We start from the raw sequence: 27,568 nt of genomic DNA on the forward strand, positions 1-27,568 counted from the left end.
TTTAAAATGCTGTGGTTGTATGGGCAAGATAAATTATCTTGTGGTTGAAATGTGAAATAAGGATTGTATCACACTGTGATTTTTAATGGCTTTTCGATTCTGTTAATAGTGGAAATATTTATGACATCTGAAAGAACACTGTATCTTTTGGACAGAGCAAGCATTTATGTTGCAGTTGTCATACTTGTAACATACACAGTGGGACTAGCCCACTTTATTAGAACGTATGTAAAATGTATGTCTGAGGACAGGTATCTGTCATATCTGGCAAATTCTGATAAGAAGCTTGTGCTGAGAGCTGGAGTGATGACTGTGCTGCAGCCATGGTATGGGGGTGGTGGTTTTGTGTCAGCTGAAGCCAACAGAGGTCGAGACTAGTGCCATCCTGCTGCCTGTCCTGTCCTGATGGGAGGAGATAACTCCACTCTCCAGCATCTCTGCTCGCCCAAGAAGAAGGGGCAGCAGTACTGAACTAGCCCTGGTGGGTTTAAGCCATTGTGAAACTGTGCAGTGCAAGTTTCACAGTCCCCAGGCAAGAAGGTGGCAGGATGAGAAAGAAACAAAATTGAAGTGGCTTGAACTTGGGCTTGTGGCTGACTGACAACCAGTGAAATGGCTAGAGTATAGAAGCAGTGTATTCTGGCAACTTAGTCTTCCTGAGGGTGTTGAAAAAAGGAAAATTAATATTGAGGCAAACAGCTATCAGAGCTTTTGATGTATCTGCTGATATGCTACTTGTAGCCTCTTCCCAGTTGAGCCTAATTTGAAAACAAAACCAAAGAAAAAACCCCCAGAAAATTCAGTAATCTGATCATAGGAAGAACAAAATTTTAGGGATGCTTTAAATAAAATCAGCTGTCTATAACTTTCTTTGAATTAGGTTTTGAATTAAACTAATTGAAGCTGGGTATTCACAGGATTGGGTTAGACTATCAGAAGTTCAAACAGAAGTTGGACAGAAGTTCAAACATGGCAACTACTGACTTTGGTAGCCAAGTTTAGTCATACACAGGGATCTCATAGATGCTTGTGAATGCTCCGATGTGTTAGCTGTTAAATGCCAGGGTTTTTTACCTCTGCATATTAACATTGGAAATTTAAGTTACTTTTGCTCCAACTGTGTACTTTTCCAGGATGCTTGTCTTGGGTAGCAGGCTGTACTTCACTTGCTGAAGGAATCACATGCCTTTTAAGGCAGTTGTTTTTTTTAAAAATCCAAGATTCTTGTGTGCCCACCAGCCAGGCTTTCTTGTGGTGTGTTTTGGTTCCTGAAAACATAAAATATATTAAATATCATCAAGAAAAGCAACTGGGGGAATGTCCACCTATTTGTTAGAGCCTGACCTTTGCTATGATGAGGAAATGTCTCATAGGAAATATGCTGCAAAGGGTCATTGTCTGGTTGGCTACTGAACAGTAGCTATAACTGCTGCTTCTGCCTTTGCATTCAAAACTTCTGTCCTCTGTAGTGTGTACCCTGTCCTCTGATGGTTCTGCTTGCACAGGTTACCTTGCACATCTTGTTAAAATATAATGTATTTCAGTGCTCAAGACATGCTTTATCCAAAAGTGAAATTCTGTTCACAGAATGCCAGCCTTTCACATAGTGTGTTGCTGCCTGGTTCTCTAGATGCCACTGTTGGGAAAAATAAATGGAAATGCTCATCACCTTTTCATTTGAGCTCTGCAGTGCACATGTTTTGGAAAATGTTCTCTTCATCACATGAATTGATTTTGAGGTGTTTTACAATAGCACACTATACTTTTCTGTTACTATTAGGAGCAAACTGCTGTAAGTATTGTTCAGGACTGCTCTCAGCAGGCAGGGTCTAGAGCTACATAACTGTAGTACTCCAGAGTCCAGAAGAGCTGGCTGGATAACAGTCTTTAAAATTATAGTTAGGGGTGTTCTGGAAATAAAAGCAATTTCTAGTATGTTGATAACGTGGAAGCAATATAAATAATAATGGCAGGCCATGCAGTACTAAAAGAAAATAGTCATTCGTCTTGGACTACAGCATAACCTCTGCCACTCCCATTCAGGATAGTTTCCTCTGAAGTTCTGTTTACTGTTTGCAGCCTAATTGAGAATTAAGTAAGACTTTTGTTGTGGCACTCCGATACAGCTCTGAATTTTCAGAGTTTTTTTCTGTCTCGTAGTTGTTACTGTTTAAAATAATTTCACGTGCATTAACTAGGAAAAAGATCCTAATATCCTACTAGTTACATAATGGTTTTTTTGATTAATTGACTTAAAATCCGAGTTCATCAAAGCTTCAGTGCACAGAAATATCTGTTTTGTACATAATTGCATTGTGCAGATGGTGTGATGCCTTCTCTTTGTCATCTGCAGGAGATGACAAAATGAATGGTGCCATTGCTGTAATTGGCTGTGAGTCTTTTCTGGTGCTGTACAGTTGATGGGTTTCCTAAAGAATATTGGGAGGCCAATTTGATTTTGATTAGATCTTGCAGGCCTTAATGCAGCTAGTGTATTTTTAGGATGATATGTGCATTACCAACAAAAGAAAAAATTTGAGAAAATGCGCTGATATATGTAGCTTCCATTGACTGATATCCTTTATTTCAGTGAAGACCAAAGTGCATTAAGAATGGGGCATACACCCTCAGTCAAGAGCTGAGAAGTGCTCATAGACCAACAATTTGAAGTTACCTGTTAAGTGTTTATATGCATTTCCTCAATTTTTTTTTTAAAACCAAAACTCTTCCTGGGAGTGCTTATTAATAGCAACAAATCCTGATGTAGGTAGAAGTGCAGTAAAGTAAGTAAAGTAAAGAGAGCAAAAAGTTACATTTCACTGATTGATCTGTTAACACATTATTATGAAATCACATTTTCTTGTGGGATGATTTCTATTTGCAGCTTACCTCATGAACATAAATCAGACATGTTTTTGTACAGCTGAAACAGTATTTGTGCTTGTCAGTAGTATTTTTCTCCGACACTCATGTTTGTAGTATGTACTTCCGCATTTACAGGTCATAAATTACTTTGAGTTTTGGTAATGATAATAATTTTTACTCAAGTGTGACGTGCCACACATGGCTTTCTTTCTCAGACCTGTGTGCCTGGCTTTACTTGAGATCTTGCTAGAAGCAGCCAGGCAACGAGGAGTTCTGATGCAAAGCCAGCTAAAAATCCTGAGGGCCATTCTGGTAATTCTAGGAGCGTGTCAGAGCCGAGTTCTGAAACCAACAGTTCTAACAAGAACCTACGTGGTATGGAGAAGATTGAGGAGACTTTTTTCTTTTTTTAAAACTTTGGCAGAAGTCAGACTCAACTGTATAAAGGAGAAGTGAGATTTAAAAATGGGGACGTGGTGGGTTTTGGTTGGGGTTTTTTGGCAAGGTGTTTCTGAGCAAGTCGTGATTAGTGTTTTCATCGGTTTGGTAACCAGCTATGAAATACAAGAGTATATTATACACGCTGATAGAAATTAGATAAAAACTACCTTTTTTTAGATAAGTATAATTTATCTAGGTTGCTTGTCATTTGAGATTGTAAAAGGAATTATTTTTTGGCATGCTTCTCTCACACACCTGGTTGTTCCTTCAGGCTGCCATGGTGATCCTCAAAGCAGTCTCCAAACGCTAATGCAGAATATCCTTTCACCACTAGGTGGAGACTGATAACTAATATTGCCTTGCAGTTTATCAACATGTATAGGGAGATTCTGCCTGTAAAAGGCTTTTCAGACTATTTATTTGTATTCCTCAGGGATGCAAGAACATATGTGGCCAATTTTAGGATGAAGGAGGGACTTTTTGCTTGTTCCAGTTTTGGAAAGATAGAAAGGGCAGTTTATGGAGTTCATTCTCTGCTGCTGTAAGTCTGTGCTGAAGTATATTGGGTGGAAAAACATGTCCATACTTGCTGTACGCATCCATAAATAGTAATCACTATGAAAACAAAAACTTTCTTGAACGAATAGCAGCCTTGCTTTTCATCTCCTTACTTTTTTAGCTGCATAATCAGTATTGAGAGTCTTGCAGCCTACACAGGACCTCGACAAAGAGAGATGAGCTTCTCTGCTCACCCTTAGCCTGCAGAATTTGTCGCCCTGTCTGGATGTTTAAGACTTGAGGCTTGTTTGCAAAAACTTACTGTTGAACATAATCCTACTACCCTAATGCTTAAAAGTCACATGGCTTACTATATTCCTGTTCTTCCTTCTCCTTCTGAAAATGGTGCTTTGAAGTATATAGTGATGTAATATGGATCCCAGTCTGTGAGGTGCTCAGTGTTGCCTTCTCCAAGGGAAGCCAGTTACAGGTGCAGATTCCCAACCATCACAGGGGACAGAAGTGGGAGTCAGTGAGGATGTAAGAACTTGGCATATCCCGAGGTCTGGTTTCATCTCTAATGGACCTCCCCAGTGACATATTTCGGAACACTATAAGTGTTTTTATACTACTGGACCTTCTGAAAGCCACTATGATTTTTAGATACTCCACTGAAGTGCTTTTTTCAACTTCAGTGGAGTATGTATACTGGTAGATACTAGTGTGATACGTTTGTGGGATTTTTCCTGAACCATTACGGTCCTGTGCCTTCCATGTGGCATGTGAGGATTGCCCCAGCAGCTGTGAAACTAATCTCTGCAAGATGCAGACGCTGCTTGTGAGGTTGTCATTGTGTGTCAGTGGATTACGTGTAGCTATGAAAATGCCTTTTTCTGTGCTAAGCTTTTGCTCTGTTGATCTAATCCTTTGAGGTTGAGCAAGCTATCATTTTCAGCCTGTTTATGAAGTTGAACCTTTAAAAATACCTCTGAACAGGAATTTGCTCCTTCCAAGTCTGGGTCATCCAACCCAGGCAGGATAGAAACAGACCACTCATGGGTTTGCGTTCCAGTAAACAGTGCTAACCACTGGAGCAGGGGATCAGACGTCTGCCACACGCACACACAGCCCTTTACCAAGCTGTTGCTTCCTGGCCACTCTCTTAATACAGCATGGCCCTGCCCTCTAAATGTCCAGACCACCATGATGTTGCTCCATAGTTACACTCCTTTTTTTGGTTGCTGTGTGGGTTTTCTAATTAGCACTTCCAAAGAGGGAGCAGGGTTCTCCTTGACTGCAATGTGAAAGGAGGTGGGAGGAAAGGCTGCATGCCCCTGTGTGATTTCTTGGCAGTCTGAGAGTCTCTAAGGAACAGACTCTTCATTTCTTTGTGTTACTGAGAGTTCAGTTTTAAGCTAATTGATCATTTAGCCAGTGGAGATACCTTCAGTCAGGTTTGCTTCCATTATCTCCTTAAAAGCTATCGCTGTCACCCCAAACTCAAACCTAGCTTTGATGCTAGGTCATTCATGCTCTATGCATCTGCTTGCTTCTTAGACACTCTGAAGTGAGGAAAAATAAAAAAAAACCTTGCCAATATATAATAAAAATAAAAATAGGAAACCGTGTTAACCTGAAAATAAAAATTAAGCTCCTCTAGTATGCTGTCACAGACAAGGATGTCCTGTAGCAGCGACATATAGGGTAAGAGGTCTAAGAATAACATGTGTAAGAAATGGGCAAGTATGGAAGGGGACTTCTATCTGCTTTTGAGTCACTTGTTTATTTTCTAAGGTTGGAGGAGGCATAGTGGCCTAAATTAAGCCTATAACCAGTTGGTGGACATGTGTCCTTTTTATAGGTGGGTAAAGTTAACCGTAACTTACAGGTTTAATTTAAACAAGTTCTTTTTTGCTACTTATTTTAAGGAATGTTTTTTATTATCTGCCTGAAACTGTATTTATTGTTCCAATTGTTGAGCATTGTGCTGTAGAAAGCTGGAAACGAAACCCAAGGTACTATAGAATGTATGCCTTATGAAAGCCTGGAAGAATTGGTGTTGGAAGACAGGCGTGAACTGTTAAACTGTGTGCAAGCGCTGGGCAGACTCAGAATGCAAAGGCTGTGAAACAATTCAGGGATCATCAGTCTTAAACAAGATCTTATACACGCAGATTTGTTAATCTCAAAGTTGAAAACTACCTCAGATCCTTTGATGTCAGAGAGATGCTTGTTAAGGAGGAAAAAAAAAAGTCAGCATTCCCCCATTTCTTATCTGTCAGATTCTTAGACATGGAACAAAGTTTAAGAGAGGCGGGCAGAGGAGTTTGCTAGGGTTTTTGTATATGTTGAAAATTGACTGAAAAGTGTGGGAGAAAAAAGTCTGATTTTGCTTATTTCCTTTTGGAACAGTATAATTGGTGAGTCATCGGCTTTAAACCTGGTTAAGCACTGTTCAGTATTAGTTTCATTTGAGTATATGGTGGTTGTTCAGAATTAAAAATGTATTGCTCTACCACATCAGTATTTTCATTAGACAAGGGAGTTAAAATGAACACAGATTATTAGACTGATCACTGTATTGCATTCTGGGCTTGGTTCCCTGTGTCATATTTTAGTGATAGAAGAACATCTAAATGTAATTGACATAGTTATCAACACTGTAGTCTCAGCCGATAAAGCTGGTCACTTCTTAAAGAACAATGTTAATCATAGTGATTTTTCAACAACTTATCTCTTTATTGAAATAAGTTCATGTAAGTTTTGTAGATTTGGTTTTTTTATTATTTTATTTTTATTCTTAGTCTTTTTGTTGAGTAAAGCCAAATAATTACAGAAAAATTGTGACTGTCCAGAACTAAAAAATCCTGTGGTGTGTCTCCAGGAGAGGTTAATAGCCAGGGGGGTGTATCTGAGCCTTTAGGTAAGATCTTGATTTGGAGATTGGGGAGTTGAGGGTTTGAAAAGTTTAATTGCTTTTTGGCATGTTTCATTGTTCCTGTAGTTTAGTTCCCACTCTGTCTGCAGTGATTTGTCTGCTGCAGAAGGGAGAAAGGATGAAATACTGAGGCGACAGGCTGGGGAACGGTGCATACTTTTATCTCATTGTGTATCCTATTAAACTTCCTCTGTAATGGTGGTATGCTCCATAAATTACCTAGCAGTGTTTTCTATTTATGACTCAAATTGCACACACAGGTTGTTTTTTAGTTTTCTTTTGCATTCAGTCTGATGTTGAAACAAAATTATATGTTTGGTAAAGGGTGGCTGAGCCAAATAACTGCTGCAGTCCCCTGGATAATAACAGGTTACTAAACAAGTACTACAGTGGTCTGCTCATGGTGCTTTGTGCACTTGTGCTCAGTTAGTGTTCATCTCATACCTTTTTATAAGCCTCTTCTGTTCTCCGATACCCAAACCCAAATATGATATATTCAATATAAAGCCAACATCTTCCTTTACCAAATAATCAAATACATGTTTGTTCCTGGAATACGACCAAGATGATAATCAAACACAAGTTTTATGCAAGCTCTTTTGAAAGAGTGCTTTCAGGAATACAGTTTTTTAAAATATGCTGTGTATAGGATTTTTTAAGTTGAGGTTTTCTTTTCCGCTTGTGAAAACTTGAGTATGATGCAAAAATTTCAGAGGAAGAACAGCAGGATAAAGTATCTTTTCACTTCCTCTGGAAATATAAATGTTTTAAATACATTGTGAAAAACATCCTATCAATAAAAAGCAGTAGAAAAAAATATTTTAAATACCAAAGTCAGAATGCGTATTATACACTTTGTTTCTAGTTATCATCTGATGTTACATTAAAAAAAATCTAGATAGAGTTGTTTAGACATACTGATTTCAAATACAATCTCTGCTGTTTTGGCCTCTGCCTCTTGTAAGTTTTTTTTTTTAAGAGCACAGGTAGTATTTGTTGGTCAAAGTCAGCTTAGTTCCTCCTTGCTTTGTGAAAATTAACCTTCAGTTGCATCTGTGTGCACTTTAATATTTTAAGGCCATTTTCAAAAATCAGGGAGCACCGAGAAGTAGAAGTTAAGCAGTAAAATGCAGCTTTCTTAACTCTTGGAGTTAAAAGCTTCACAATGTGTTAGCAGAGCAACGCACACATGTGAAACATAGATACTGCAGACATTTTGGAAGTGTTGAATGAATTCTTTGTTCCTGGGGTCCTATAGAACTTGACCTTTGTTTCAAGTTAGAGGTCTCAAAATATTGAATAAGCTGTGACTGTAAGAGAGTGATAGTTTTTAATTAGGACTAGCTCTTTTTTCTTAGTTGAACCATTTACATTCTTTCAGTCAGATGTAAGTTACACGCGTTATCTAAGGGCAGGAAAGGACAAGATACCTCCTTCAGTAATTGAAAATAACACCCAAAAGTGTGTGTACGTGCGTGCACAAACATTTCCAGAAGTCATTCAGAGCAGAGGGAAGATATTGCCATTCTCTAGGTGTAGTCTATTGCTTTAGACTTTATTTCATGTCTCTATTTCTTGCAAAGTTGAAGGCTTTTTAAAGATCAAAAGCGGTACTTTACTCGGAAGTTCTTACACTGGAAGGCTTTTGGCCTGTCTGGCCATTAATAGAAAGTCACCTAGAAACCAATAAGCTGGCTGTATTAGTAAATGACTGTTTCTTCCCTTATTTTTTTGATTTAACTAGACCTTTTTCTGTCTAATGCGTATTTTCGTATCATCTAGACTAATGTTTTTGTGGTCTGAGATAAATAGCAACTTCTGTGCCTTGGGTTTCTTGCCATCATTTTATGGGACTTTGGCTTGTATGCTAGGTTACTAGGAACTGAGTATTCAATAACATGAAAGTTCCATTTTTTGTTGTCTTTATTTTGGCTTCAGTGGTAAACATTGTTCATTGTTTCTCCACTAGAAGTGGTAAAATGCTTGAGAAGGCTGAGGATTTTTATGTTGATAAGTTACTCTGGAGAAATGTTGGTTGATGCTTCTGTTTCTACTGGTCAGAAATTAGAAGAAGAAATAGGCTTTGTGCTAGGTCACGGTAAAAGGCATTTATACTATAAGCTAATAAACCCAACCATTGGGGAGGAATGGGGACACACATCTCCTGAAGATGTCTCATTCTGCCCCTCATATGGCCAGAAGTGCACATGCTGTGTAGTCAGGGTAGATTAATTGGTATCGTATAACTTGCTGTTCATGTGTAGTGTGGCAGCCTATTTGGGGCCTGTAGGTTGAGCTGAAGGTTCCTCATGAGTGTGGTGCAGGTAGAAGACCATAAATCAATTCATCTGGCTGTCAGTGTGCCAAGGACTATTAACATCATGCCTCCCTTGACCAGAGTCACAGAATGTCTTGTCTCTATGCTGTGCCACAGAAACAAAGCATTCATATTTGGTGGGTCTTTATTTGGCGTTTTGTACCTGGAAAACTAAAGCTGAGTAATTTGTAAACCATGTATTGTAATGCTGTAAAACCTAGGCAATGTTAAGTAATTGAGAAAATCTGGATGTTGTAATATTATTTACTAATATATGTAAGCAGTCATAAAGAAAATGGATATTGAGTAGATGTTATAGGTAAACAACACATGGTGGTCTGTTTTAACTGGAAGCCCTAATGTAATGGTGCTTCTGCTAATGGGAAGATAGATAATCCCCCATTACTTGCCCTTTCCTGAAAAGATACAAATTGTTTTTTGCTGTAGGCAGAATGAAGACAAGCTGTTCAGTATTTGCCTTGTAAATATTAAATATTAAGAACAGCATGTATCTGGTGCTGAAGTATGTGGGAGCCCTTGCATTAATGTCAAAATGTATATATTAATCTGCAATTTTGCATATTTGTTTGGTAGTAACTTGGACTTTTCTGTTTTTCTTCAGGGAAACTGTATCAATCTGACCGATGCCTTGACTCTGTACGAAGAACAGCTGAGCAGGCTTTATTGTCCTGTGGAGTTTTCAAAAGAAACTGTGTGCGTTCCCTCCTACATGGAATTGTATCCTTAAAGACCAAAAAGGAGCAAAGAGTGTGTATTAATAAATGAAGCAAGCCTAGATTGCTTGGAGGTAATGAACTCAAGTGCAAGAAGGCAGTTCTAATTTAAACACTATTAATGCTTTTTTGTAGTAAATGAGCTACTGCAGTTTTATTTTGAGGATAATTGCAGGAATTCTTTTTTAAAGGTGCCATAAATTGACAGCTGGTGAAATGATCAGCACCTTTCAAGATCAGGCTATGTTTTTGTTAATGTTTTTGAGTGTTTCCAAGTGTATTGTTTATGTGAAGTAGGATAAACTGTATGAAGAGGGTAATGCTGCCTGGGAGTTCTGGCAAGGCTATATCTTCTTTTTCTTTTTTTTTTTCCACAAAAGTCCCCAAACTAACTTCATACAGATTAGCACGATCCAGATTTTTAAATATTCTCTGATAGATCTTTTCTTGAACATACAGCCCAAACTGGATTTTTTTAGGGGAAAAAGAAGTGATTCCTAGCAATCGTTACCAGTTAGTGTTCCTGGAAAAAATATTCCAAGTAGAGTGGTATACACATTTCTTGGCAACATCCCATTGCTGAAAATACTCCTTCAGAATTCCTTCATTTTGTGGGTGGCAGGCAAGTTATACGAGAAGCTAGAAGTTTCGGCTTCCAGCCACTAACTCTAGAGGGGCTTTTTGATCTGCTGTAGGGTCGTTACGCTGGCTGCATTTGCCTTGAGCATTTACCACTTTTGTGTGATCTCCCAGGAAATGTTTCTGCAGGGTAATGCCTGCTGTGTCTGTCCCTCTCTTGACAGGAGAAGTATTTCCAGGGTGTGCTTTTTCATATGTTAGATGTGTGAAACTCTGCCACAGCCTTTCTTCTGTTCTGTATGTTCATTTTGCCTCCCTTCTCTGTCTCTAATCTTGATACTGTTTAATGCTGTAGCCTGCTGTTCTGGACTCCATACTGACTGTAACAAGCTCCTCCTGTTTCTCATTATTGTCAGCTCTCCAGTGAAACTCAGATTTGATCTTAACATTTTCAAGACAAAAAGGAAAGGGTGAAAGAGGATATGATGAGATTTGCCCTTCTAGCTTACAATTTCAAGGAAATTAACTGCCAGGCCTTCATGCAACATTTATGTGATATGAATGAAGTATGCATCCTCACAAAGTCTTATAAATACTAGTTGCATTGTTTATTTGGAAGTATGCAAAATGTTTCTAAATCAATTGAGTAGGAAATGGTACTTCATTCCTTTGAAAAATACATTTAAGTGTTTCTAGTAAGCTAACGGAGATGAAATATATTTAGCCATAAGCTTACTAAAACTGGCCATTAAATAGGTATAAGAGCTTGGAAGTGAACAGTTCTTAAAGAAATGGGGCAGGCTTTATGAGTTTGCTTTTTATGAATGAGTTAACAATGATGTAATGGTGTAGGTACAGGAATGTTAAAGAAGTCATCATCTTGATGACTTCAGATTAGCCCAAAGTAAACACTCTAATTTGGCCTTGGACTTCTGGTAGTTCTTTACCTGCACTTCAGGTATGGGTTACCACCTTTATTGAAACTTAGATTTCCAAGTAGGAGTATGTATGTGAATGGAAGGTTATACCTAAATGCTGTTGCACAGATGACTGAGAGATTTGATAGTTTACAGTAGAATTGTGACAAGTAATCAAAAAACTAGGATTCTGTTGCTGAAGAGTGCAACATATTTGTGACATTCATTGAAGTGCCTGAAACCTCTTGAGCCATTGAACAAATCTTTTCACTTAGGCAAATGCTCATTTTCGTAATCTGACCAGAAGATACCTGAATGCAGCCGAAGTGCTAAGCAGGCTTATCACTTCTTATTGTTACTTGATTTGCCTACTTCAAGAATTGTTATTGTGTGTAATTGTTACTTGGAATTCTGGTGTTTACAAGTTCCTGTCAGGGTCATCTGAAATTCAAGTAGCTGTTGACATAAAAGCCAGCTTACTGTTTTAAAGAATATGTGTTTTAAAGCATATGTGTCTCTGAGGTCTCTGCCAGGACCTTATGGTGAACGTGGAGGCTCCTATCTGGAGCATGTGTGACCTTGCTGTGTCAACAGAAGAGCATATATCTTTATGTGGTTTTACTAAGTTAGAAATCCCAGAAATCTATGCCTTACTCTGCAGCTTTAAAATAGGTGATGTTCATGTCTCCAGAAGCAGGTGGAATTAAGTAGCACTGACCTCTCTCACGTGCCCAGCATGGCAAGAGAGCTCTTGAGGATCAGTTGTTCTGCCCTGCCAGGAGTACCTCAGAGAACTGGTTTGTGCATAGCTTCTGTGTGACACTGCCTGGCCCACCTCCCCCTGAAAGGAGCAGAAAAAGAGCACTGATACAGCTGCCAGTTGCTCTCTATTTGTTTGTAGCTCGCTCTGGGCGACATAAAGGTCTGCTTTCTGAAAAGTGTTCAGGTACCTAAGGCCAACACTGTAGAAGCTTTTTAGAGAAAAGCCTAGGCAAAGTTTAGATGCGTCTGTTAAGTGAGTGTTCAGCAGAACCCCTGTTGAGGCATTTAAGAGGCAGTAGACATTTAAATCTTTGCCCAGTGAGATACCTGGACCCCTAGTGTTCAGCTACTGAACATCTCAGTATTAATTTTGTGTCTAATTGTGTCTGCATTAGGGATTCACAAATTAGGTAGCTGGATGTTTCTTTCCCAGTCAAACTTGCTACCTTACAATTGAGAAGCTGAGCAAGAGCCATCCCCGTTTGGTGAACTTGAAGGTTTGATCACTCTTCCCAAAGCACTTCTGTAGTTTGTTCAGTGGTTGCAAAAAACAATCAGCAGCAGGAATTAAAAAACATCGAAGTTTTGATCACTCTTCCCAAAGCACTTCTGTAGTTTGTTCAGTGGTTGCAAAAAAAACAATCTGCAGCAGGAATTAAAAAACACAGGGTTGCAAAGGGTTCTGGTTTCAGTGGAAATGGGATGCACTTTTAAACTGCTAAGCCAAAAAGAGGATTCAGGGAGATTTCACTTTCGACATTTTTACCTATTCCACCTTTATGAGCTGCCAGAAGTTTTCATAATAAATACATGTGTGAAAAGACCTACTTCCATTTTACCTGTGTATTGCAAACTTTGCTTTTTTTTGTTTTTCCTTAACTGCTTATTTTCTCCAGATGGGTATTCTACACTATTTGGAAGAAGCAAACTGACATCTGAACATCAAGATTATTTGAGATTATCCTAAATGTACATGCTGCATGGAGCATATAGGCCTGCTACGTGCTGCATATTGGCATCTTGAACCTTTAAATTATACGCTGTAGATGATCCTGAAACTTAGTCATGCTATTGATTGTGAATTCTTTAAATGTTTTTTATTATTATTTTAATTTAAAAGCAAATGGAAAATGTATATTTTGATGACCTAGGGTGTTATTTTTGAAAGTCAACTTAAAGATGAATTAGCAGCAAAACTATATAGCTGCTGAATGCACTGAACCTTTAGAATGTGATCCTTTTTATTTTTTTGTAGATCTTCACAAGCTGATTGATTAAAAAAGACATCTTTAGCATTTCATCCCTGAAGGGTTGTCCATGGAGTTTGTTTTGGGTTTTTCTTTGTTTTCCACCAAATTTTTTTATCTATGGTGCTTTTTAAGGAGGGAAGGTTTTGTGTTTGATTTTATAAATGAACACCACAGTGCTTCCATATAGAGAAGGGCATAACTAAAAAAAAAAAAAAAGAAAGAAAGAAAAAAACCTTCTAAAAGGGTACCCCAAATACTTCATTGCAAAGAGAAGAAAGTGAGTCTTAAGTTTTATTTACTGTAGTTTCATCCATTATTGGTGTAATCTCTTCTGCAGGAGAGGAATCTTTGACCTTTTACTTCATGGAATTCTTTAGCTGCTGCTGCATTGATTATTTGGATTTTGATATGGATTTAACAGTAGGTTATAGAGGCACTTTGAACTCTATCAGCATGAAAATTAAAGCTGGTTTTCCATCCCATCACAGTGCAAGAAACTGAGTTTTATGAGGTTCTTGTGGGCATTCACTCCTCAAACCTTAGGGGAAGCACTAGGTTCTCGGAGAAGGAAAGGTCACTTTAGAGGGCAAAGAAATGTGGGTGTTATTTAGACTCACATGCACCAGTACTGAATGCTTTGAGGCAAGAACATGTACTTCAGTAGGATAAGTCCTGGTCATATGGCCCCAGATTGACCATGTTGTGTGGGGGCTCTTGCTGAATTAGATTCACTTGCAGTCTAAAACTCAGTGGAAGCTATAGGTTGCATTGTAGTTTAGTTCCGAAAGATCAAGCATTTTTCTTTATTTCTCATGTTGTCTGAAAAGTTATATTTTTGTAAGAACATGCTATGTACTGACTAAAACTTTGCTTTTGGTGTTTAAAAGATCCCACCACTTGAAAGGAGGTAGGAAGGCTATAACCATTCTGTGCATTTCTGTACATTTCCAAGATAGAATAAAAAGTGCACTATTTCCCTAAAGAGTCAAACCCTGAACCATAATGATGTGTTTTTCCTTCAACACCTAGTACTAACATTTTCTTATTTTTATTGGAGGGAGGTGATCCCCCCCTTCCCCCAACATAATGAAAACAAAACAAATGACCAAAAGAAAGCACTCCTGAGATCTGTATTATTAAATCATGCATAAAGTAGAATTTTACTGTGTCCCACATTTATAAACTGTTCATGAAATCTGAATACCCTATGTAGGTTCAGAGTGATCCCAGAAAACTTGAAAAAAGTTGCTCTTCACTTGGTGTATAATTATTTTTGTATTGTACAGTTATGCTGTTAAAATGCTTTCAGTTTGGAGAGCCAATAGAAATATTCTTCAGTCAGTGTTTCAAATTTTTCTGGTTAATGTTAATTCTTTAATAGACACGGCACACAGTTTTTCCATGGCCTAGAGCTTGTGCATCCCTAAACACTCTCAGAGAGCAAAGCCTTCCTCTAAACAGGAGAGAAAAGTGACTTGCATTTCCCTGAGTATTTTAGCTCTGTTGCATACATCCCAGAAAATACCTTGATATTAATGCCTATGACCTAGTAGTGACCCTTCATTTATGATACAGGACTATATCAGTATATTATATAGCTGCAAATGAATGCAGGTGTCCTATAAACAGTTACAGGTATCTTTAACTTTGCAAGCATGAATATCCCCATTGATTCCTAGCGAGATTACTCATGTAGGTGAAATTAAGCACACAGGCATTCACTGGGAGGGGGCTTACGGCGTTATGTGTTCCTGAGTGAGGCTGATAGATATGTAGAAATCCGTCACAAGGAGTGGGGGTGGTGGTTTTTTAGCGAAGAAACTTGTGAACTGGAAGGTGATTCTATGAGATCATGTGCTCGCTGTACCAAGGCTGGCACTTTCCTTTAGCGTCGCTGCGCAAGGCTGCCTGAGCACAAGAGATGTTTGGGTGTGCAGGGATGTTCTGTGATCTGTTCCTGGACTGACCAGGGACTTGAATTACATATTGATAGGTGAGAGGCAGCAGTGCTTGCAAGTCTTTCCTTTTCAACTGCTAACAGTATAAAGAGAGTTGGAGGAATCATTTTTTTCTTTAAACTTTTTTTTTTAATGTAGGTTTTTTTTAAAGTGATAGATGCAGTATAAAGCAATTCAGCAAACACTGAACGTTATCTTTATATTTTTTTAAGCTGCTGAATTGATTCTGAGCAAATATATACACACTGTCAGTCTTTATTTATTTGTTGCTGTAGTATAGATTTTTTTTTAAGGACAACAAGCCTCTTTGTGTTACAATTTTCAAATGCAAACTGCTATAGCTGAACAGTTTTCCATGTTTTAGGCCAGTTGGGAAATAGCTATGATTGCTACTCTATGTATGCACAAAGTTCCCAAGGTATGGTTAACATTAGGGTTTTCTTAATTATTCTTTGCACTAAATGCTGCGTCCACCTAGAAATGTGATTTAAGTCTTTAAAAACTTGATTGATAGTTTGTGCAAAGAGAAGACTGCTGGCGTTGTATCTACTGCATCAGTGCAGTGCACGTGTTAAAATAAAGGTACACGATTATTACTTGTGTGTTTGAATTGTTAAATACATTGTGGATTCAGTGTTAAAGTTCATGGGTATGATGCTTACCATTGTACCTCTTTTTTTTTTTCTTTTCCATGTCACCTAGCAAACAAAGGTACTTAATGGGCCTTTTATTGAGTATCTTTTCTGTCTGTCTCAGATTAATAAATTCAGCTATTTTCCATATAATATACCATAGTCTGTAGTATGGAACAGCACACTGGTATTTGCGATGGGAAGGATCGCTTCAGGGATCTTTGCCTAGAGAGGGTTAGCTTTCTGTAGAGTACTGTATATATGAATTCTTTGGAGGTCTGTAAGTGTAATTTTTAGTTTTTATGCTGCAGGTGGCAAGATGGCTTTGGGTGACAGTTTGACTCACTGCCTGGCATAGAGAAAAAGTAGGCTTAGGAGGAATAAGCGAGGCATTAAGAGCAATGCAAGTTTTGGCACAGAAGTGTAAGGAAGGGAGAGAAGGGCATGAACAGGCCGGGCACACTGAAGAACTTACTCTGGGGAGTGATTCAGAAAGATTAATAATGTCAGACAATGAGAGAAGAATGTGACTTCTGAAAGAAAGGAGAAGTATTTACATCCGTCCTAAGTACGGGATTGCAAACAGCTTGGTAGTAGGGGAAAAAGTTAACTTAAGCGTTAACTTTTTGAGGAAGGCTTAACTTTCTGAGGTGAAAAAAGGTCTCTCATACAGATTTTGAGGGTAGGATAAAGAGTCATTTTAGAGCGCCTACATGCACAACAGGGAAGATAGGTATCTCTTGCTTTTTTATTTTCACTGTTAGGATTTTGAGGTGTTGACAGCTTCCTGGAAGGAACAAGGCGAGGGGACGAGTGAGAAGAAGGAGTACTCAGTTTCTTATTTTAATTTGGGAAAAGGAGACTGTAGATGATGTTGCCTGAGGCTAATAGGAGGAAACTGACAAACCTTGCCCACAGAAGAAGAAGAGTATTGGAATCATTGAAGGAGATGTTGAAGGAGCAAGTGAGAGAACTAGCAGAGAAGATGAGTGCAGGAGTGATTATTAATAACACTGAGCAACGGAGAAGTGCCTTTCTGAAATGTGGGATGCTTTAGGAAGCAGGGAGTTAGAAATGTGGAATGGGAATGGTGGAGGGATGTGAGAAGGAATTCGAGTGGTCATACATATTGGTGATCTTGAGCTTTGGAGGTAGAAGTGGAGAAAGCAGGAAGAAGAGGGTGAAATGCACTTCATCATTTGAAGCATGATGACAAGTTCTCCTTTGCAGTGTCAAGGGAAGAAAAGACACTGGAAGCAAAAGTATTTAAGATGGGAAGGAACTGGAGGAATGAACCAGGAGGAAGAATGAGAAACACCACAGCACAACAGATACGGTGGGGATTTGGGGACCACATTGAGATGTCCAAAAATGGAGTGCCGGTCGTACTGCCCAGCTTGTCCTCTGTAGAGGAAGAGAGAAACTGGAAATGTTTGGGTTTTTTTTACTGAGTAATGACTGCAAGATGGCTCGTAAGTATTTTAGGAGGAAGAAAACATAACTGCTGGAAATGAAATCCTGACCAAAAAGAAACTATTCAGATTAAGGAGTGTTTAGGGTAGTCAGATTACCCAAGCAAATAACTACAAAATTCATGAAGCCCAAAGGAAAGGGAACTGTGGGATTTAACTGTGTCATGGGTTGTTATTGCGAGCGTGGAAGAGTGGGAGGCAGAAGCATACCAGTGGCATCTCTGCTGTCCTCAGCTTGTGGAATTGGGAAAACCAATCTGAACCAGCAACCGTATGAAGACAAACAAACAAAAAAAGCACTGCTACAGCCATTGTAGGGTTTTTCATCTGACTTCAAAGTGCCATGACAACTTCATTATATCTTACTTGGGAAGATAATAAGTTTCATGACCTCAGTGATGAATGCACGACACAATCTGTGCTATATTGCCTGTGCAGCACTATTAGTATGATTTATTTTGAAAGATCCAGAGACTAAAGTATTTTATTGATGTATAATGGAAACATCTTAGTGTGAATAGTCTTTTTAAAAATTATTTTATTTTATTCCATGCTTTGTCCAAATTCTGCTCTTATGCTTCACACTAGGACATCCTGGAAAATTGTTTCCTAATGATTGGCAACTCTTGTAACACTTAAGGGTGTTTGATGATGTTTTGTAACCACTGGTTAGTTATTTGGGGTGGAAGGGTAAGTGTAAATGAGGGGTGTTTTTCAGGCAACAAATTTTTGACAGTTCATTGTTTAAAACTGAAGACTGACAATGACTAAAGGAACATGCATTGACTTCTATTTTTAAAATGAATAGCATCCTTTGGGGATTTTTACCTGTGTCGTGTAGTGAAAATGTTTCTACTGTCATTATAAAATTCTTACCATATATACAACAGTTAAATACTAGGGAAAGGGAAAACATCAGCTCACAATTTCTGGAGTTGGTTTTGAGACAGCCGGGTGCCTTAAGAAGTTACAGTGGAGATGTACTTTGAGTCTACTTTGGGATCTTGACCTTCTACGTAGTGAAGCCCTGTGTGCTGGCTGGGATGAGATGCTGCACCTCTGCCTGTATGAAATGAAGAAATGGTTGGGTGTGCCTAAGACCACAGCAGATATTTGGTGGTGCTAAGGAAAGCGGAGACAGTGTCTCTGGGCTGCTGACACATGAACAGAGTTAAGTTACACCAAAGACCCAAAGACATAGAGCATGGGTAGCTTGTAGTCATGTAGCTAAGTCTGTCTCACGTTGATTGTTTATCTTCACAGGTGCAAAGTGAGCTCAAGCAAGACAGCCACGTTTCCTGGAGATCTTAATGCATAGGCAGCATGCTGGGTTTTTATTGTGCATGTTTTTTTGTTGTCGCAGACGCTGTATGGGGTGTGAGCTAGGAACGGCTGAAGGTACCTCAAAAGCAGAAGGCTGACCCAGGCTAGCCCAAAACCTTATAGTGCATGAGAAGTGGGGCTCGCAGATGGTGGATTGCAGTACACTTAGCAGATAACAACCACTTCCATGTCGAATAGGGAAAACATCAGATGGTAATATCACATTCCAGTGCTTCCCTTGATGACCGATAGCACTTCTGACAAAAATTAGGGTGGCTTAATGTAGAGGTGCCTTACAGCCAGCGTAGAGCCCAGACCATATGTGAGATGTGGAGTGCTTGCTCTTGAGTACAATTCAAAGCCATCAGCATGTCTAATGGGAAGTCGCTGAGTTTGTCTACCCCCAACTTGTGTGCAGGCAGTCGGGCCCTTTTTCTATCAATAACCTTTTCCTGCATTGTGTGGCTGGCTTGCTGCGGGCACTGTTTGCACCTGGGCAGGAAGACCACAGAAGTCAGGGAGTACTGGGTATATTGGACCAACTTCAAGACCAGGCTGCACAGGGCTTTGACCTACCTGGTCTAGTGGGAGGTGTCCCTGCCCATGGCAGGGGGGTTGGAACTCAATCTTTAAGGTCCCTTCCAACCCAAACCATTCTATGATTCTGTAACTCAGATGTGAGGTGCAGTGCTCACCCGGACACCTCCCTTCTAGGAGTGCCAGGTGAACTGCACAGGAGACAGGGCTGCAGACAGGAAGAGGGACAAAAATGAGACTGGTGGCTGTGGGTAGGCCACTGTTGTCACCACAAGGGAAGTCTGCAGCCCACAGCCTCTTTATGGGTTCCCTGCTGGTTAGGGGCTGCGTGAGACAGTGGACACGGGTCACCTGGATTCTTCTGGAGTTACAGGAACACCTTCCTGGAACACCTTAAACGTAAAAAAAAAAAAAAAAAAATTACAATACTTTAAATGTGACTGACTGGGAAGACAATAAACAAGGCAAGAGAGGAATTTAGTACTCTTCAAGTTAAGTAGAGAAAGAGACAGCCTCATTAAAACCATTTTTAAATCCCAACTATTTTAAAGTTGCTGACTGCTTAGCCTGGACACATGAAAATATTTTTGGAAGTTTTATCTCTTATAATGAGATACATTGTTTCTTGAGCTCAATCTAAATGTTTAGCCACTATCCATCATATTTGAGAAGTTGTGGCAGTCCGGTGAAGTTCCCGCTGGCTGGAAAAGGGAAAGTATAACCCCCATTTTTGAAAAGGGAAAAAAGGAAGACCCAAGAAACAACAGGCCAGTCAGTTTTACCTCTCTACCCAAAGATATTGTGGAGAAGATCTTCACGGAAACTTGGCTAAGGCACATGGAAAGCAAGGAGATGATCAGTGATAGCCAACATGGCTTTGCTAAGGGCAAATAGTGCCAGACAAATTTTGTGGTCTTTTATGATGGGGTCACAGTGTTGGTGGATAAGGGAACAGCAACAGACACCATCTGCCTGGATTTGTGTAAAGCATTTTTTACTGTCCTGCACAACATACTTGTCTCTAAATTGGAGAGACATGGATTTGAGTGATGGACCACTTGGTGGATAAGGAATTGGCTGGGTAGTCGCATTCAAAGAGTTGTGGTCAATGGCTTGATGTCCAAATGGAGACCAGTGATGAGTGGCGTTCCTCAGGGGTCAGTACGGGGACCACTGCTGTTTGACATCTTTATCAATAGCATGGACAGTGGGACTGAGTGCACCCTCAGCAAGTTTCTTGTCAACACCAACCTGTGTGGTGCAGTCAACATACTGGAGGGGAGAAATGCCATCCAGAGGGACTTTGACAGGCTTTAGAGGGAGGCCTCTGCAAATCTCATGAATTCAACAATGCCAAGTGCAAGGTCCCACATGTGGGTTAGTGCAATCCTAAGCACAAATACAGGTTGAGAAGAGAATGGATTGAGAGTAGCCCTGAGGAGGTCTTGGGGGTGTTGGTTGCTCAACATGAGTCATCAATTTGCACTCGCAACCCAGAAAGCCAGCCATATCCTGGGCTGCATCAAAAGAAGCATGGCCAGCAGGTTGAGGGAGGTGATCCTCCCCCTCTGCTCTGGTGAAACCCCATCTAGAGTAGTACATCTAGCTCTGGGGCTGAATAGAGGAAGGACATGGACCTGTTGAAGTGAGTCTGGAGAAGGGACATGAAGGTGATCAGAGGGCTGGAGCATCTCTCCTATGAGGACAGGCTGAGAGTTGGGGTTGTTCAGCCTGGAAAAGAGAAGGTGACAGGGAGACCTTATAGCCGCCTTCAGGTACCGAAAGGGATGGCGCCCCATCCCTGGAAGTGTTCATGGCCAGGCTGGATGGGGCTTTGACCTACCTGATGTAGTGGGACGTGTCCCTGGTTGGAACAAGGTGAACTTTAAGGTCCTTTCCAACCCAAGCTGTTCCAAGAATTGAACTGCTGCCAAAGCCTTTCTTATGTAGTGTGTATCTTAAGTCTATGGGTCAACCTGGAACTATTGTAAGAGCTTGCTCGCAAGACAGACCTAGCTACTCAGTTTGCTGAGACTAGAAGGTGTAGTCCCCTTTGTCCCCTGTCTCTCTGAACTTCTATTTCTAGATGTGCTGCAAGTGCACATGAATATGCAGAGATGTATGAAAATTTAATTACCCATAAATTCTCAAAGATCAAAAATATTTTAGACTTTCTTGACTGAATAATGGAGTGTTTTCTAAAATCTATTCAACCCAGTTCCCTCAACACTACAGCTTGCATGAAGGGGTTGCTGTGAAGGCATTTCTTCTGGCAGCTATGCCATGTAAACGGTCCCAGCCATCTTCTTTACATTTCCACCTCTTCGTTCTCACCCTGCATTAGCTCCTCTGCTGTGAGGGTTGCTGCTAGCTCCCCTGTGGCCATGTGGCAAACCGATTAAGATAAAAACAAGCAAGCAGAGACATTAAAGGAAGGTGGAGAACTTGATCTCACTTCAGCTGCGCTGCTGAAATGAACGGATGAAAAAGAAATCTGTGTTTAAAATGGACCTGTCTGGTTCATCGTGTTGCCAGACGAGCAGTTGTGCTGACAGACCCAAGTGGTGTGCAGGCATGGGAAGTGGTGATGGGGAGGAGCAGGTCACAGCAAGGTGCAGGGTAAGGGGAAAATGTTCAAAGTAAGGGCTGTAGCATCATAGTTGATATCTGTTTAGGAAATAAAGGGGAGCAACTAAGGCAGTCACCCTTTGGTTTTTTTCCTTGTTGCTGTTTTTCTCTAATCCCACCTACTGCATCATTTATGGGTCCCTTCCAACTTGAGATATGATTTTATGATTTCGGTCATCCAGAAGTTTCAAATGGTTTGAATTTTTGGGAGCAGCTAGAAGGTGATCCAGCAGAAACCACGTCACTGATCTAATGGAAATTAAGAGCTCTATCTGTGTCGATACCCTGCAAGTAGCTTTTGTAGAGGTATGTGGTGTTTTTCAGTGGTTGCCATTCACACCTTCCAAATAAAAATTTGTTCATGTTAATAATTTAACTCTCCCAGTTCATTTCAGGTAAATGGACAGATTTTTTTCTGTTTTCTGACGTTAGGTAAAAAATGATGGTGATAATGGCACTCAAGTTTTAGATATGTTTTCTCACGAGGGGTTTGTTTTAAAGAATACGTGGGCAGCACCGCTGTCATGCGACATGAATTTCCTGCCTGTTGATCTACTCTGCGATGTTCTTTAAAAAGGAAGAAATGCAAGATCTGTTATTTGATTTTATTTTCACTACAAGCAAAATCAGCAATGAGGTTTTAGAAGAAGGAGTACTACTATGTGTTATTACAAAGGTAAGCAGCTGCTCAGTGAGCTACAGCTGGAATGAAGCTGTGCGGGCCACTGTGAAGCACTCCAAGGTCATAGAGTCATAGAGTTGTCCAGGCTGGAAGGGACCTCCAAAGGTCATCTAGTCCGACCTCCCCGCAGTCAGCAGGGACACCCCCAACTAGACCAGGTTGCCCAGGGCCTCGTCGAGCCTCTCCTTGAATATCTCCAGGGAAGGGGCCTCAACCACCTCCCTGGGCAACCTGTTCCAGTGCTCCACCACCCTCACAGTGAAGAACCCTCTCTTAATCCTAATGAAGGTGATTTCCTTCATCTAGCAGAAGTGCTTCTCCATACTGAACATGTGTCACTCGGGAGAGCAGAAGAACATGGGCTAGATCTGGATCATACTTGTGACCTGGCTTCCTGGGCCCTATTAGGCTGCCTGCTGGCAGTGGGGGAATCATTTTTTCAGTGAGTGGCAGAAATTTGGCCTTTCTCAAGTGTTCACTTGTGAACAAATGATACGTCTGTACAAATACCTCCGAACTTCAGACATGCTGAAATACATTTAGCGTCATGTCAATCAAAATACATTTTAATAACTTTAAATGTTTTATAGTGCTTCCAGATTCATGCAACAGTGGATGTGTTGCGTTCAGTATTTTATGTAGCTTAAAATAGTGCTTTTTAGTTGCTTTTATCCCCAGATAAAGTGAAGAAAAATAGATGGTTAAAATAAAAACAGTAAAAACAGCAAGGCACAAACAGTTTTACTAAATGAAGCTGAAAGTAACGTGATTCCTCTTCAGAGCATGTTTCCCGAAGGCAAAGACTGCAATGCCCTGAGAGTGCAGTCACAGCATGACAGTATGAAAGCTTGGATGGGACCGTGAGTTTATCTGATTGACCCAGAATGAAATGAACTGTGTTTGCATCATTCCTGATAACCTGTTCTGGTGCTCTGAAAGGCGTGAATAGTGACTGCAAAGGGAAATGAATTAACTCTGGCAAAGGCCAGCAGTTCAATGGAAAGCTGGAACACGACACTGCACTTTCTGACTGCTTTTCTTGGGTAAGATTTGGTACCAGATAATGTTAGGAAATGTCCGTGTAAAAGGAGCAAGTCGTAGGCTCTAGGAAGTGTAAGAAAGATCTGCAAGGAAATGGAGGTCTTGCACTTAAAATAGTTGATAGCTTGGGCTACATGACTGCTACAGCACAGCCTGGGATCCCAGATCTCTCTGTTGCCCCTAACACACTGCAATTCTCATCAAGGTCTTGTATCAGTGTTCTGTCCCTGGTCACCCTGAATGTGGGTGTGGATTGTGCCCAGAGGTGGAGTCAAGGGAAGCCAGTAGGAAATCCTTTTGTGTGTCCAGGTGCAGTCTGGGTGCAAGTGCTTTCTCTAGGGGTTGGGGAGATGGAATATATGCCTTTACAGGCTTGTATTTTCTCTCATTAATTGCTGCTTCAAAGGCCATGATGCTCCTAGTTTTCCATTTTGGAAATTTCCTGGCTGTAGATTTTTGCCTAGATGAAGCAGATGCTATTAATATGCTCTGGCCAATCTGATTTCTCTTTGTAGTCCAAATTGCAAGATACTTACGACAACTACCACTTTTTACTAAAAGCACAGTCTTCATGAAAGTTTGACTTGACTATTGTTGTAAAATTGGGTAATGGATCTCCCATTTCAGTCAACCAGTTCAACCAAGGAAGAGGCTGATCATGTTTGCAGTAATTTCGAAGAACTATGTGCAGAAATAACATCAAATTGTTAAAGATCTGTGAATTCACAGGCATCTTTTAGTGAACTAAGATTCTGTCATTTGCTTGAGAAGTGCATATTGGAAGCTAAGGAAACTTTTTTCAGAAGAGCATGATCATTTCTGCAAGCTTTAGAAAAGGACTTAGCTTTGGTCAACATGCTTTTCCTTCCCTGTAAGCATGCTTGATCATGACAATTTTTTTAATTGTTACTAGCTTTGCTAAGAGTATTGCTAATTTTTTTTGCACAGTTATTTAAATACCTTAAGAGTAGCTGGTTAGAGCCATCCTGAGGCACTTTCATCAGAGGGCCCCTTGTCCAGCTACTTGTTCTCAGGTTCTAGCGAAAATTTTATTGCATAGTGATCCAGCTTTTGATATCTAACAAGTAGTTTGGGGGCATTTGACACAAAGGTCAGTACAAAAATCCACATTGTGATGCTCATTTTGCCTTTCACTTTTTCCTTGGAGATACATAAAGACAGCGACAGTGTATTGACACTGATCTTTTTCATCCTGCAGCCTCTCAGTGGCTGCAGAATCACACTTCTCGGTCAGAGCTTCCCTTCAAATTTTCATTAGTCCATATATTCTTCTCTTGGTCTGTGATGGCTAAGAAGGCAAAGTTGTGGATGTCTGCAGCACTGTACAGTCCCTGAGTCTGGATCCTCTTATAAGCTGAAACCACCTTTTTTAATGCTATTTTAAATTTATTGCTAAGTTTCTATTCCATTTTTGCCTTTTACACGGATATGAGTGGTTTTCTTAAATTATCCTTCTCAGAGCAGAAACAATGTTTGTAATTTTTGCTTCAGCCCCTTTCAGATGCGTGCTCTTCTCATGCAATTTTTTTGTGATACTAGAAATTGAAACCAAGCAATCCATAACACTATGCAGATAAGTCACAAAAAAAGAAAATTGCTAATGTTTTCCTTTGGTCCTAGCTAAATCCTCTACCCAAGCATTGCGATAAGTTTGAAGCCAGTACACTCTTCATTTCAAGCGTAGTGAAAATCTAAAGCACTGACTTTGAGAAATACATACAAGTACAGCAAATAGTCTATGCAAGTGTCCACAGGTTTCACTCAAAGTTTTGCTTTGTTTTTAATCAGGCTTGGTTATAAATCTGTAAAAATGTAAGGCAGTGACAAATCTGCATGTTTTGTATCCTTGTGTCAATAGGGAAAAAAAAAACCAAAAAAACCCCAAAGCTTTATTTTAGAGATGTTGGAAACTTCAGGGAAGCGCTGCCAGAGCTATAACAATTTGGTTTGTAAAGATAATTATATTTATTGCCTAACTGTTTGGTTCTTGAGGATTTTTGTGACTTCAGGAAAGCAAATGTTTGGTCTGGACCATCTTGTTCCATGGGGCCTCAATCTGTGGCCTCCCTTTTCCTGAGAACTTGATGACCAAATGCATTTAAACCCTCCTGAGGTGCTGCTGTATGTCATTATTAGACATGGGCATAATTACTGGAGTGGCACCAAGACTGGGACAAGATTAGAAATAGTGGAGAAGGGGAGACTGAATGAGAGACACACAGTCTCAGATTGTCATGGGGCGTTGTATTTAGGACATCATATTTAATGTGGGATTTTTCTGGCTTTTAGCTGTGTGCAAAGTTAATCATAACCTCATTTTGTCATGAAAAAGAAGAAAAAGAATCCACTTGAGTAAAACGCATTGAAATAAAACTAACTTTAGGAAAATCCTGAGTTGGCTGTAGCAATATCCTGGAAGAGCAAGGTTAGGTGTTTTTTTGGTTTGGTTTTTTTTTTTTTTTTTTTTTTTTTTAAAAAAAAAAAAAAAAAAAAAAAAAAAAAAAAAAAAAAAAAAAAAAAAAAGTTCTAGGAAAAATATTAAACCCGTTGGCTGTAGCAATATCCTGGAAGAGCAAGGTTAGGTGTTTTTTTGGTTTGGTTTTTTTTTTTTTTTTTTTTTTTTGGCTAGCATGCTTTTCGCTGAAAATAGTGGTTATACAGTTGTGGTTTCCTTTCTTCTGTCCCCTTCCCTCCTGCCCAGCCTTGCTCAGTAATGCTGGACCTTGTCAGCCAACTTCAATCAAATTTGACAGAGGGGATTTGGGCTGAAAGATATTAAATTCTGACAACTTTTTGCCTGGGTGAAAAGGTCTCTTGTGTTTGCTACAAAGGTTTCAATGTGAGTATAGCCCTTGGTAGGCACAGGAGAACTCGTCATGCAGATGGCTGTGATCAAAGCATCCTTGAACAAGGAGAGCTTTCACCAGAACAGGTACCCGTGGGTCTGATGACCTCTACTGCCTTGGGAGGTAAAGTGTTTAGGGGAGTTTTTGCTCTGCTTTTTCAGGTTTTCTACAAAAGTTAGCACACGTGAGTCAGTGGATACCCTCTCACAGTGACAGGGTGCTCCAGTTACCTGCTCAATGGCACCTTTGTGGAACAATTGCTGTGCTCCTGGCTTCAGCTGTCTCTGAGCTCTGCTTCTTCTGAAGATAGATTTGTGCTGCTGGACATCCAAGCGTGAGAGCAGACAGAAGCCATTGCTTTTGCAGAGGCAGTCATGCTTCTCAGAGGCAAGAGGGCATGGTAGGGGGATCTCCTTGGCAGATGCTGAAAGCAGCCACATGCTGGTCCTGTAGCTCTCTGTCATGTTAAGAGTGCGAATCTGACATGTGGCTGAGGGAAGCCCTCCAATTGAGTCATGAGTTTCAGAAAGGACCCCCTTGATTTCTAAACTCCTTCTCAGAGAGGAGTCTAGGTGCAGCTGGATCCAGTCCTAGCCCCAGACTTGGTCAATGTTTTATGACTAAAGGATTGGGGTGTACCCAGTTATCAAAGTCAATGTTTGCCAGTTTCAGAGCATTGCCAAGGACTTTCACTGAGAAAGTTTTGGAAAGTTGTAAAAGATAGACTGTTTATTAAAGGGGACAGATATAAGAAGTTTGGAATTGCCATTGATAAATGCATTCATTGCAAAAATGAAGCTTGAGTTAATAGTTCAGCACTTTGGTTGACATTATTTTCCGGGGTAACGTCCGATGTTGTTGGAGGCATGAGTCTTACCAAAGAGACATCCCTGCGTGGGGAGAGGTCCAGTCCCATTGACCCGTCCTGTAGATAGAATTCTCATCCTTGAAATGGAGGTTTCTGAATGCCAGATTTATACTCTTGGTGAGGTGGGGCTAAGTTATTTGTCATGTGCTGACTGGCTTTTAACAGGGCTTGTTGCATTGTCAGTCAACAAAGAGGTGAGGACTTGTGCAACATTTGGTGCAGAGGCAGAGTTGCTCTCCTGGCTTTACTGAAATAACAC

The 27,568-nt window shown here is 40.1% G+C and overlaps 1 protein-coding gene across 1 annotated transcript in view; it reads left to right on the plus strand.

The window, feature by feature from the left end:
• The window catches only part of SMS (spermine synthase), a 36,018-nt gene extending 20,163 nt beyond the window's left edge, over nucleotides 1-15,855 (plus strand). The window contains exons 9-10 of the mRNA XM_014960386.1: nucleotides 9,682-9,797; nucleotides 12,948-15,855. Of these exons, the coding sequence (XP_014815872.1) occupies nucleotides 9,682-9,797; nucleotides 12,948-12,990 (159 nt within the window). The 3' untranslated portion in view covers nucleotides 12,991-15,855. The remainder of the gene's footprint in view (nucleotides 1-9,681; nucleotides 9,798-12,947) is intronic.
• Nucleotides 15,856-27,568: the final 11,713 nt, after the last annotated feature.

Source organism: Calidris pugnax, unplaced genomic scaffold (genome assembly GCF_001431845.1).
Source record: "Calidris pugnax isolate Ruff unplaced genomic scaffold, ASM143184v1 scaffold188, whole genome shotgun sequence".
Lineage (NCBI taxonomy): Eukaryota > Metazoa > Chordata > Aves > Charadriiformes > Scolopacidae > Calidris > Calidris pugnax.